This window comes from Acanthopagrus latus, chromosome 7, assembly GCF_904848185.1.
Source record: "Acanthopagrus latus isolate v.2019 chromosome 7, fAcaLat1.1, whole genome shotgun sequence".
NCBI lineage: Eukaryota > Metazoa > Chordata > Actinopteri > Spariformes > Sparidae > Acanthopagrus > Acanthopagrus latus.
The window spans coordinates 26,632,990-26,646,103 of NC_051045.1; the positions used below are offsets into that span (position 1 = coordinate 26,632,990).

Below are 13,114 nucleotides of genomic sequence, written 5' to 3' on the forward strand. Positions count from 1 at the left end.
AAAATCATAAATCCATGATTAATCACCAAATATCAACTACTCATAAGTTGTTTGTTTATCAGGAAGTGGTTACAGTGTGTGAAAGTGAACGTAAAGAGCTGCATCTGTCTTGTGAGCCCTCTTGTTGTGAACGCCGATTGGTTCTTATCTTGGACTAGGATTGGATGATTCAGAATCTGAACCCTTTTGGGTTCAGTGGCGAGCGAGCCCAAGAGACGATTGACTGTGGACGGACTGGAACCCCAGTGTTGCCAGCCATGGGTCCGCCCTCAGAGGACACCAGGACCATCGACACCAACTCAATCCATTCATTCAGGAACAAATAAGAACTAAACTATTAAAACTACCTGGGTAGTGTTAGAATAGCGTGCAACACAACGTCAAAGGAACATTTGATCTCCCTTCAGAAGTGCCTCTGAAGGAAATGAACTCTGACCTTTAAACCATTAAAAGAGTTCTTTTTTGTTATACTATATTTTATTTCAGATTTTCCTAACTACTTGCACTGCCACTTGATTGTGTCAGAGACAATAAAATTGTTGTCACTGTTCAACTGCATCTCTCTTATCTCTTATCATCTTATCAAGGCGTAAGGGCTAGGGGGCGCTACATTTGTCTTGCAATGTATTGTTTATCTCAGAATCGCCATACCGTCATTATCATGGGCATATCGTGGTATTGCGAGTTACTCTGTGATTCCCACATGTAGCTTCATGCTGAGAGTTTGCTTGAGGTTCATACTTCACCGGACTTCACTAATTTAATTATTATTTATCATTATTTATTGTGATACGCAGTTGTCTTTGCAGGAGTTTTTATGAAAGTGTAAAAAAATGACTTTATTAAAACGATACTTGAATTGGTAGGCTCAAAATAATATTCACTTATATTCATGATATGATGCAGAAACATTAGAAGTATAGCTAATTGAAATACTTGTTATTGTTGTAGTCTTCAGGCCTCTCCATCAGGGTGGGTGAGGGTGGAAATTTGGATTTTTATTAGCCATGGATGGGTACTGTATGTCCATCAGTACTCCACTTTAGTCCTGACTGAAATATCTCATCACCTAGTACATATTTTGATGTTGCTTCTTTTTGTAAGATTTGACTATGAAAGGTTTCAGGATTTCTGCACTGCTGTCAACAACATTACTGTCATGAATATTACTTTCATTTGCAATTCCCTTAGTTGCCCTTTTTATCTTGCAGTGGAAGGACTTAGGGAGGGAGAAATGATCCGCAGTGATAGCCGAGAGCAGAGGAAGAAGCTGTTGCCAGGCGGGTCAGGTTCAGGAGATCTTGACGATGTAACAGAGGCTCTCATGGGCTTACCAACAATTTTGTATCCGGACCCCACCACCACCACCACTGCAGCTCCTGCTGCTGCTACTACTACAGGTATTGCATGATAGTAGACAACACTAAATCCACAAAATGAATGGAACAGTTTTTCAAGACTTCAAGATTAACTCAACAGTCATGTGGAGATTGTCAGTTAGGATCCTCTGAAGATGTAGCAAGTCTAGAATTGAAAGTAAAACAATTATGCTGTAATTATCCATTCTGCTCCAAGCAACACACTTTATTCATTATCTGCACTGTTGTTATGTAGAATAATATGGATAGTGATTGTTTTATTTTCATAGCAAGGAGCACAATAAGTATTTTCCAGTACAGTGTGAGAGCATTAAAAGACACCTAAGCATATAGAAAAACAGCCTAATTTATGCTTAGTTTAAACTTAAATTCAATTACAATTAAGGAAAAGCAAGAATTCATCAAAATAAACAAAATCTGGTAGCAGTATGCCACAGCTGTATTTACTATCAGAACTCTCTAGGGAAAAATGTGATATTTTCTGCCCTGATCCCGCATGGCCTGAAGGGACAAGGGGGAGCAGTGGGTACATTAGACTGTATTTACACATGCAAACACCAAAGCGTTTTGAGACAAATGCACGCTCAATAATGACAGCCCAGCAACAGTAGGTGGAGAACAGGAAACAAATACTGGAACAACATTGATGAAGGAAAATTAGGTGGGTCTGGAGGTTTGGTAGTTGATCCAGTTGATGCTGGAGCCAAAAGATGTAGCAATGAATCATCAAACAATAATGTTTATGTGTTAACAGGGAAATTTTTCACTTACTTTTACCTTTGAAACTTCTGGAGTCCAGAAGATCTAATGTCAACACTATATTTCCTCATGTACAGCCTCAACTGGTCCCCTATATTTTCTTTGCTTATCTTACCTAACCCCACCCTTGTGCTTGCCATTACCTCTCCCCTCCAGAGGACCCAACAACAGAAACCCCCTCTCAGCTCCCTGATGAGGCCCCAGAGAAAGCCTCCAAAGAGAAGAGGAAGCGGAAGAAAGAAAAAGAGCGGGATCGCTCTAAAGTGGAGAATAAGGAGGAGCAGGGCACGACACAGGGCAAAGCAGCTGAGGAGAAATCCCGCAAGTCTCCCTTCACTACCCAACCGGTGACAGGTAACCTGTGCTAACAATTGTTGGAAAACACATGACATTAATGCTGATAAAAAATTGTAACAAACCAAAACATGACGGCGCTGATTAGGACAAGAAAGTTATTAAGGTTCTCTTAAAGAACATCTCGCCACCATGATCTTTGGCTCTTCTTCTGAGTTAAGGAACAAGAGGCTTGAGAGCAATAACTGTTGGTTTGATCTGTGATGACAGTGTTTACACAGGGAAGGGTCAGGTAAAGGAAAGGATAATGACAGGCCATCCTGTTGGGCTGCAGGGCACATGTGTCCTCTCCCTCTTAATCCAAGAGAACACACACACACACATCACATGCATGTTCATGTATGCACCATGTCGACACATGTATACGTAGGCTCTACATACCTTAATGCATAGAGCCATCTGTTTTGTGGTGGGAAGCCATGCATTTACACACTCATGTACAGATGGGTGACAAATAAAAAGGCAAGTACTGAAGCAGTGACTTATTAAGGTGTCTATCCTGAACATCTTCAGGGCTCTTATATTCTACAAGTCTCTGAACTCTGATCTCTTCAAAACTATTTGCTTTGTGCTTCTGTTTATTAAGGTGTGTCTCCAAGGAAACCATTTGAGTGTGACAGCAATGCAGCAGCAGACATCATGCTGTTGGTGGACGGCTCCTGGAGCATTGGACGCACCAACTTCAGACGGGTCAGAGATTTCCTGGAGGGCCTGATGACACCCTTCCACATTGGGCCAGACCACATTCAAATAGGTGAGGGTCAGATAGTACTGGTGTTGGTCCAGCTCTTCACTTCTGCAGGCCTTATTCGTGTATACACTCCTGTCTTCTCTGTCTCATTCATGTCATCATTTATACTGCAAGTTACAGCGGTACAGACTGTTTAAGGGGTATGCAGTCAAGATATGCATTTCTTTTTCTTTTTCTTTGCTGCAACACTGATTATTATATTTATAATGCTTGGCTTTGCCTCAAGTATTGATTTCATTTCTGCTCATTGTACCTCTTTTGATGAGTTACTGGTGTCTACACACAGACACAAATATTTTCAGATATAAAGTACGATTTTGAGACCCTTGTATTTTACTTGATTTCCATTTTATGCTGCTCCATACTTCCACTTCACTACATAATGAAGGCAGTCATTGGATTTTTACTCCACTACATGTTATTTTAGGGGTGTCATCATTCTCCAAATCCTCGATTCGATTTGATGATTGATTTTAAGTACATGACTGATCAATTTTTGGTGCGTTTTTTTTTTTTTTTTTTTTTTTTCTTTTAGCATAGATGGCAATGCCATTTTTAGACTAGTCCAGTCTAGGATCATTGGGTTTATGCCAAGGTAATTCATTTGATTTTTAATTCTTATTTCAAAAGATGGTCTACGTTATTCTACATACGTACTGCTCTTAGGCCTTATCAAATCAAATTTAAATAATTTATTAACACTATAAATGCAACAGTAACTTGTTCACCAGTTACTTCACCAGTTACTTGGAAACTATAATAGGGGAACAAAAAAGATAAATCATAGAGGGTACCTGCCATCTAGTGACTTTTTGTTGTAACTGCAGTGTGCATTCTTCACAGCAGATGCAGCTGGCTGTGTTAATGGTGTAGTATTTCTAGGCCTACTTCTTTATGATGCCTGCGGAGATGTCCTGCCATAATTGTCGTGTTGCCTGTGGACACTGATAAGTCAAGTCACTTTGCAGATCACATTCTGGATGAGATGACTCTGAGTAGGACTTTCTTTTTGCAATACTACAAATATTTTGAACTGTGCATTCTTCATTTATTTCATCCTTCAACTTAATCCCGTTGTTCCTACTTGTACCTGTTGTGATGTTGTTTCTTTTACAGCTTTTACAACATTTCAGCAACCATCAATCAGACCACATTTTAAAAAAAGAAGAAGCATTTTTTAGTGTGTTTATTTTTTCAGCTGTAAAGACATAATCTACATTGTTTGCTGGTAATTAAATTCAATTTAAGATCCTTTGAGAAGGTGATATAACTTAGTCAGTTAAAATTCACTGTATATATTTCGGTTTAAGCAATATATATTTTTACTCATACCTTTATTGCTATGTATCCATCAAAAGTACTTGGTATGAGCTTCCGAGTTTTGGAGATATACATTTCCTGTAAGGAACTAAGTCTTGTGTAATGATATGCTTTTGTCTCAGGTCTGACTCAGTACAGTGGAGACCCCCGCACAGAATGGCAGCTCAACAACTTCACCACTAAAGACCAGCTGCTTGAGGCAGTCAGGAATTTCAGATATAAGGGAGGGAACACATTCACAGGTAAATGCACAGTCGATACTATTAGTGTTCATGCGTTTCAGTAAGAGCCCTCACATCGGTCTTTTTCATGTACAGTTTATCACATACAATAATATACAGTAGAGTACATGTCTGTCTGTATGTAACGATGTGTCCATCTTTCAGGCCAGGCTCTGCTCCACGTGATGGAGGAGAATATGAGGGCCGAGGCAGGTGCGAGGTCAGACACACCTTTTTTCCTGGTCTTGTTGACAGATGGGAAGTCTCAGGATGACGCCATTGCTGCGGCAAACCGGTTGAAGAATGCCGGCGTGGAGATCATCGCTGTAGGTGAGACTGCAAAGAAGAGAGTTTGAGGGAATTTAGAGACTGAATACTTTTTAAATATTACCTTTCAGTACACCACGGGACTGTGCGAATTTGGACTTGTTTTGTTTATCAAGCGTCAGGGACTTGAGAGGAGTGTAACCAATTACAGTGTGATGTGGTTTTATAATTTTTATACAAAACTTTATGTCATGGTGTCATTGTTTGATGCTCAGAGACATTTCGTTATAATTTCTGCATTTTTAACAAGTGAGTTGAACCATTCTTTGTGTCATTCAGGTGTAAAGAATGCTGATGAAGCCGAGTTAAGACAAGTGGCGTCGGAGCCAGTGGACCTGAATGTCTATAATGTCAATGACTTTCCTCTACTCAGCAAACTGGTGGCACGACTGGTCCACATCCTGTGTGGGAGGATAGAGGAACGTGGCATCTCAAAACGTAAGCTTTCTTTCTAAATACACAGTATGCCTGTCTGTCTATAGCTCTGTCTTCACATGCACTTGTTTGTTCAAACTGTGAATATTATATCGAAGACCAATGTGCTTGTTTCCTGTTCCTGTATCTACAGGAATGGAGCCTCGACCTACAGCAGACCCAGCCCTCTCCTACCCAAGTCCCACTGATCTCCGGTTTTCTGAACTGGGTTCCAGAGAAATGAAGCTTCACTGGAATAACCCTGCTAAACCAGTCCAACAGTACAGAGTGGTCTACCACAGCGCTGAGGGTCAGAGTCCACAGGAGGTCAGAGGTGCAACCTTACCTCACATGATTTTTGCAGTGTTACGTTTGAGACACAGGCAGAGTTGTCTAAACAAAACAAGACCTTTACCATGAAGAACAGCAGATTCCAGCAGCCCTCACATTGTGTTTTGCTTGATTACAATTTACAACAGTGTGAAAACTCTGTCCTTTGAGCACAGACAATACCCTCAGAAAGGACTAAAGAAACACCAGTGCAACCACTAATGGAGCATTGTTCTATCTTTTGGACAGAACCCTCATTGATATACAGACAGAGACAAATCATTTTTAATGAAAAAAGATTAAATATGGCAAATTATTCATGTTTCTATCCCCTGAAAGTTTGATAGCTGTGGTTCTCATAACATAATTTATAGTGATACAGTTTAAATATATTGTAGCAGCACCGTTAATCAGGGATTGTGCTGTAGGCAAAATCTTTGTGTCTTTGATGTATCAGTTTCTGGTTTATTTAGAATAATGTGTGGGATGGGAAAAAAGTTAAAATGTAAATAGTGTTCTGTGCATGCCTCTGGTCCAGAAGGACTAAGTGATGTTTTGTCTCCAGGTGGTACTGGCTGGCTCTGAGTCCACTGTGCTGCTGGAAGGCCTGTCCTCTCAGACACTGTACCACGTGTCCATCTTCCCCGTGTATGAAGACAGTGTTGGCCTGGCACTCAGAGGAACTGTCACTACATGTAAGACTGGCACCACTGCTAAATATTGTACCACCCAAGTTCATTATCTAGTCACCCCATGTGAATGGAAGGTCAGATGAAGTTTTTTGTCAACGTTTTGTGTTCTTTGAAACACCTAAAGTAGATGGGGATAAAATGCCCCAGATAACTCTTCTTGTGTAAGCTAAGTCTCCTGAAGCCCAGAGATCCCAAATTTAAAAAAAAATTTAATTTACACTCTTTCAACGCCAAAATCATCACTGTAGCTGCCATTGCTAAAAGCATTGATATGCTACCTGTCTGAAACGGGTGCATGTGTTCGACTCAGAAGCATATTTTTATACTACAAACAACTTCTGATGTTTCTCTACTTTCTTCATCCTTTCTTTTATCTTCCATCTTGCTCTGTCTCTTCCTGTCCTTTCCATCAGTACCACTGGCCATGCCTGCCAACCTAGAAGTGACTCCGTCCTCTTACAGCGCGCTGCGAGTGAGTTGGGGTGCAGCACCCGGTGCAACCCAATACATGATCCTGTACTCAGCACTCAACCACGGAGAACCTGATGACGCTAAGGAGGTGAGACCTGGGTCCATCTTTCTCTCTTCTCGTTTTGTGTGTGATACCTCATTACCCCTTTAATTCTGTTGTATGTCAGCGCTCAGCTCCAGTTACTCATTGTGATGTGATTTTACCGTGAGGATTTGTAACATGGTTACTGTTCCATGGCAGTAACAATCAGGACAAAGAGTTGTTCTTCACCTTGAGATGTATTAACAAACTTCCAACTCCGTATTTGTTTCTTCTACTGCCGCAGGAGAAATTCAGTGCAGACCAGACAGTGGTGGAGCTGGCAGAGTTACTGCCGGCTACAGATTACTCAGTCACTCTGTATGCCCTGTATGATGAGGAACCCAGTGACCCTGTCACGGCAGTTGCCACCACATGTAAGACATTCCCCTAATATTCTCACCCCCTACCTTTAGATTTTCCCTTCTTCCTCTTCTGTAACCTTAGATCACCTTTTCTCTTTCTGTGTCATTCTGTTTTTCATGCCATTGTTGCTTCTTTTCATTTCTCACAGATCTTCTTTCCATGCCGTTTCCTCTTCCTTCTGTTGTCAACATCTCTTGCACAGTAACGTTTCAGTGGCACTGATAGAATATTGATAGTCATTTGTCTTCTGTCCACAGTCCCTCTGCCACCACCAATGAGTGTTCAGTTCCCAGTGGTCACCCACAGTATGCTGAGGGTGACCTGGGTACCCGGAGCCATGGACGTCCCTGGCCACCGAATTACATACAGTACTAACCATGGCAGTGATGTCAAGCAGGTAACTGGGAAATTATAAAAGTATTGTTTTAGTAGTGTCTGTTGTAAGCCAGTCAAAGTGCAGGGATACAGAAGCTGTAACATTCAGGCTGTAACAGTTGTAACTTCTTTTTTTTTTTCATGATGAATAGCAAAATGTAGTATGGTTTTTAAGCTGGATGAGCCTTTTATTTTACTAGTAAACTGAGTGAATATGAATGCCAAATTTAATTAACTGTGTGTAACAATTGCTAAACCTAGTGTGTCACTTGGGGGAACATTTTGAAGGGATTATTATTATTAAATTATTATTAATGTATTGTTACACCAGCAACTAAAAGCACTGACTCTGGACTGGTGCCAAACAAGTAATTATATTCAATCAAATTGCATATGCTTTTCTAAAGAGTTTGTCTTAGCCATTGTGTGTAGTTCAAAACATATCCCCTGGTTTTTACTTCATCACATATAAATTGTTAATGTCCAATCCGATTTGCACATTGCTAAATTATAAACAGCTCTGAGTGTGTCATAGTATTTCTATTGTGCCGATCCTGAGTATTATTTAACATTATCTGAACCACAACCGACCTCTTTACTCTAAAGTTCAGAGGTCCATATTAGAAATCTTATCCACACAACTTGAACGATCACATCTCTGACTATTTCTTTTTCCTATAGTTTGTTAATATGTTCATACAGTTATAAATACATTTGTGTGGATTTTCTCATGAAAGCTTCTTTACTGTCTTTCTCCAGTCATATTACAATCCAGTGAAAGTGCTGCTTTTGAAGAAATCAATAAAACTGCCAACTACACTGCTACAAACTATTTTATTTGGTGACCCATATCAGTTTAGCCATGGTCTTTGTCAGTCATTCATTTGATGTATTTATTTATTTTCTGTGTCAGTTACATACATATTAAACCTCTTTCTAGGTGGAGGTAACAAGAATGAACTCAGTGCTGGTGCAGAACCTCTCCTCTCTGTCTAGATATCTGATTTCAATCCAGTCTCACTACCCACAAGGCCTGTCTGCAGCACTCACCAGCAATGTCACCACATGTAAGAAGCACACACACTATGTCTTTTTATACTGAAAGGCGTCCTCTTATATTTCCCTTAATGTGATAAGGAAGCATAGAAAAAAACACTGAATTGAATTTTATAAAATTTAAAACATATGTGTCATTACTCCCTTCTTCTCTCCTAGTGAAGGTGCCCTCCCCATCAGACCTCAGGGTGACAAATTTCTCAGGCAGTGACATCACCGTGCGCTGGGAGGCTGCAGCTGATGATGTTGTGTCCTACCTCATCAAGTGGATCTCTCTGAGTGGAGGAGACCTTAGACAGGTGGGGTGGATTAATGGGTGGATGGAGTGCATAATGTGTTATAAAAATGAATATATGTTGTGAAACTGTATGTTCATTTTAGCTGAGGGTCAGTGGTGAGAGTGAGGGGGCCATCCTGGAGGGGGTGGAGGACGATAAGGAATACCAGATCTCGCTGTCTGCTCTGTATGGGGATGGAGCGCAGAGTGAAGCTGTAGCAATACGCTACAGCACCTGTGAGTCACACACACCCACACACTCATTTGCACATTAATTCACTGGAGGGTAGTCTCTGTCACATAATACAACGGTTTGTATATCCACGGTCCTGAGCCTGAGTTTCCTTTATTAGATGACAAACACAGACTACCGCTACCTGGTGGTAGATATTTCCTCTCAGGCAGGTACAAAACATACAAGCTAGTTGGCTGTCGGCTGTGGTCTTTGCTGTGTGCAGCACTCCTGCTTTGATGTCTGTTTGGTGTGATTGAGCTTTTATTCTGTACAATAGCACTGTAGGAGTTAGCACACAGATAGAAACATTGTATAAATTGTCGCTGACACAGATATTATTAGTCTGATTTGTGGAAGTGAGTCATCACATGGTCCTGTGGTCAGTAATACTATACTATACACTTTATTTTATATAATAATATATATATATATATTAATAATAATGAATATTATAAATCATACTCAATGACAATTGAGAAAACCTGAATTTAACAGTACTACTAGATCAGATGCAAGTCATACTCGCTCCCATGTGCAATGATCGCCATGTTTGAAATGTTACAAGATGCAATAAAAAGACATGGTTATTATATTTTGCTACCCACCTTTCAGACCTTTATTAAAGGGCAAGAAGTAGAAACTTTGGAGATCTTTAATTAATTACAAGAAGCAGAACTTTGATGTGAACACAGGGGTTACAATAACTTTTTTTTTTTTTTTACAATTGTTCAAATGTTGCCATGAACATGTTAATTACTGTACACTATGAAATTCCCATTAGTCCTATCCATATTCTTATTGCTGCAGTTTTTCATTGCTTGATCATTAAACCTTTATATGTATTCTCTATTATTCTTCACTTGGTTTCACTGTGTTTATAAATATTCCTTATAGTGAGTCTAATTATCTGCTTCTTGTATTTTGTTCCTGCAGTGTCAGGTGGAGGCCCATCCAGTGTATCTGTCTCAGACGAGACTGCGGTCAGCTTATTGGTCAGCTGGGTACCTCCTAATGCTCATGTCCTTCAGTATCGTGTGTCTTACACTGCACTGACTGGTGATGAAAGCCAGGACAGCACTGTGAGTGGGCTGTAATTGTCACCTCTTTGTTCTTCATCCTACTAGACAGTAAATCACAGTGCTGCTCGGAGGTCACTCAGAATTTTGAAAAACCTGCAATTTAAATCTTTTACTGTGCTGACTTTGAAAGGTATGTCTATTGCCTACAGGTGTTGGTCCCAGGTGGTGAAAAGCGTGTGGTGCTGGATTCGTTACAGCCAGATACGCGTTACAGTATCTTGGTCACCGCTGAGTACCGCAACAGAGAAGGAGGCAGCGGTTCAGCTCAGGGCAAAACCAGTGAGTCACACACACTTAAAAAATACACATAAGTTTTTCTAAGTAAATATGTAGATGTGTTTAGTGTAAATAGTTTATTATAGATATCTATTATGATGTAGTTTATAGGGTGCAAACCCATCACCAACTTGTCATTGGTCATAATTGTTGACATATAAGTCAAAGTTTTCGACAATTCTGAAGGTTTCATACATACAGTATCGACCCTGGTAAGAAACAGTGAAATCAGAGGTACCGCCTAATTTCTCTTCCTTGTTCTGTTGGCTGTTCTGTCTCCTTCTCCAGCCAGTCTGCGGGTCAGCAGTGTGAGTGTGGTCAGGTCAGACCACTCCAGTATCTGTGTGTCCTGGAGACCTGTGTCTGCAGTCAATGGGTATCGTATTGTCATCCAGTCTGTCAAAGGTAATCTATTTTAACATCTATAATAATTAACTCGAGGTGTCCATGGTTGGTTAATCACGGTGTGTGTGTGTGTGTGTGTGTGTGTGTGTGTGTGTGTGCATTGTTTGTTTGTGCATGCGCATTGTGTATAGACAAGCAAACAAAGGAGGAAACTGTCAGTGAGTCCAGCAGCAGTCACTGTTTCACTGATCTGGAGCCAGAGACTCTGTATCGCATCAGCGTGCACTCCCTTCTTGGTTCAGCAGAGGGCACTGCTGTCTCCATTCTCCATCCAACAGGTCTGACTTGGTCACTGTTACACCAACATAATATAAGATGTTGAAGTTAGTTTGCTTACCTGCCAGTTCCTTATACATTCCCTTGTTGAATACATATTTTACACATAAATTATGGGAAATAAATTATTCCTTGGCTGATTGCCTCTAATGCAATCACATAGTACATTGTGAAAGTACATGCATGTATAGGTTGATACAGTATATAAACAAAACTCTGTAAAGGTCTTAACACTGTTGTTGGTTTAAATGTGTCATGATCATTCCTTTTCAGCTACAGCTCCAGCCAGAATTCCCATCCATCCCCGGATCTACCCTATCCACAATGAAGGTGACTCATGCTGCAATTATATTCTTCTGTGTTAGTCTGATTAGCTTATAAAGAATTTTTGAAATCTCTTGGACACATCATTTTAGTGAAAACTGAGCAAACTTGTTATATTCTTGAGTTCTCAGATGACTTCAGTAGGTCCCCAGCAAACTGAGGGGCACATCTGCTTTTATTTTTCTCTCATAAATGCAGTAAGGGAGCGTGTAACTATGGTCTTGGTGATGTGACGGAGATTAATTTCTTAGTTATCAAGAGGACCGGTGTCGTGCATCATACTTGATTCGTCGGTTGAAAAGAAATTTGCTTACTACCTTAGATTTAGATGACACAAATATGAAGCAGACCATCAAAATACCTTCTTATTATAACAGTATGCTCTGTCTAAAAGCTTATTTATACGTTTACATACATTTTTGTGATACTGATTTATTTGGATAACCATTTTTCCACTCATTGCTTTCTCCACAGCTTAATGTTGTGATAAATTACTTTCTTGGAAACCTGGAAACCCACTAGACATGTGTTTTTTTCAAATGGTCCTTTGTCAAGTGGTAGATTTGTTAAAGTATACCTATAGCTCATTGTGTCTGGATTTAAATGGCTGAAGAAACACTAAAATGATGGTTGCTCTGCCCTTCTTTTATGATTCAACTATGTCCTGCTGTTTTGCAGTCTGTCCTGAAGTGACCATCAGACACAGCATTGTTAAAGGTGAGATGAGCTGTCCTCACTCACACATGACAGCAAACTCTCTCATAAAAGGATCAAAAGGATGATGTTGTATGAAGTGAAACATCAGATTTAGATGCCTCATTTTTGCTGGTATGTGTTTGTTGTGTCAGGATTTGACATGATGGAAGCATTTGGTCTGACGCCGAGAGCTCACTCGTCTGTGGAGGGCGTGGCAGCCGAGCCTTTTGTGTTCAACACCCTCCCCACCTACACTGTGTACAGAGACACCCAGCTGACACAGAGCACCAAGTGAGATCATCCTTTAATGCTTTAATTCATCCTCCACTTCCTTTCTTGCAGCAGCTATATGGCAGATAGCTGGAAATTAAGTTTGCAGGGTGATGACTCAAACACCGCAGACTTTAATACCATATATGTGCTGTTTGTTCAACTACAAAGTTGACAAACTTTGACAAACAATTAATTGTGGTTACATGACAGCTTCCAAATGTGGCCAGAACAATCAAATCCCTATCTGGGGAAGAGTAAATACTCTGTACCAACAGTTAATCTCAAGAAATACTGTTGCTTTAATAACATGGCTCCTCACTCCCCTTACTCACAGGACAGTGATGTGTGTAAGAATTGTGCAAATATAGAAACTGTATTT

The 13,114-nt window shown here is 40.3% G+C and overlaps 1 protein-coding gene across 1 annotated transcript in view; it reads left to right on the top strand.

The window, feature by feature from the left end:
• The window catches only part of LOC119022152 (collagen alpha-1(XX) chain), a 39,830-nt gene that overhangs the window by 13,382 nt on the left and 13,334 nt on the right, over window positions 1-13,114 (top strand). Inside the window, exons 5-25 of the mRNA XM_037102735.1 lie at window positions 1,212-1,400; window positions 2,295-2,492; window positions 3,079-3,246; window positions 4,686-4,805; window positions 4,950-5,114; window positions 5,391-5,549; window positions 5,680-5,852; window positions 6,421-6,550; window positions 6,961-7,106; window positions 7,345-7,474; window positions 7,721-7,860; window positions 8,779-8,905; window positions 9,054-9,193; window positions 9,276-9,408; window positions 10,340-10,485; window positions 10,635-10,764; window positions 11,050-11,166; window positions 11,298-11,444; window positions 11,716-11,772; window positions 12,445-12,483; window positions 12,615-12,753. Of these exons, the coding sequence (XP_036958630.1) occupies window positions 1,212-1,400; window positions 2,295-2,492; window positions 3,079-3,246; window positions 4,686-4,805; window positions 4,950-5,114; window positions 5,391-5,549; window positions 5,680-5,852; window positions 6,421-6,550; window positions 6,961-7,106; window positions 7,345-7,474; window positions 7,721-7,860; window positions 8,779-8,905; window positions 9,054-9,193; window positions 9,276-9,408; window positions 10,340-10,485; window positions 10,635-10,764; window positions 11,050-11,166; window positions 11,298-11,444; window positions 11,716-11,772; window positions 12,445-12,483; window positions 12,615-12,753 (2,893 nt within the window). The remainder of the gene's footprint in view (window positions 1-1,211; window positions 1,401-2,294; window positions 2,493-3,078; window positions 3,247-4,685; window positions 4,806-4,949; window positions 5,115-5,390; window positions 5,550-5,679; window positions 5,853-6,420; window positions 6,551-6,960; window positions 7,107-7,344; window positions 7,475-7,720; window positions 7,861-8,778; window positions 8,906-9,053; window positions 9,194-9,275; window positions 9,409-10,339; window positions 10,486-10,634; window positions 10,765-11,049; window positions 11,167-11,297; window positions 11,445-11,715; window positions 11,773-12,444; window positions 12,484-12,614; window positions 12,754-13,114) is intronic.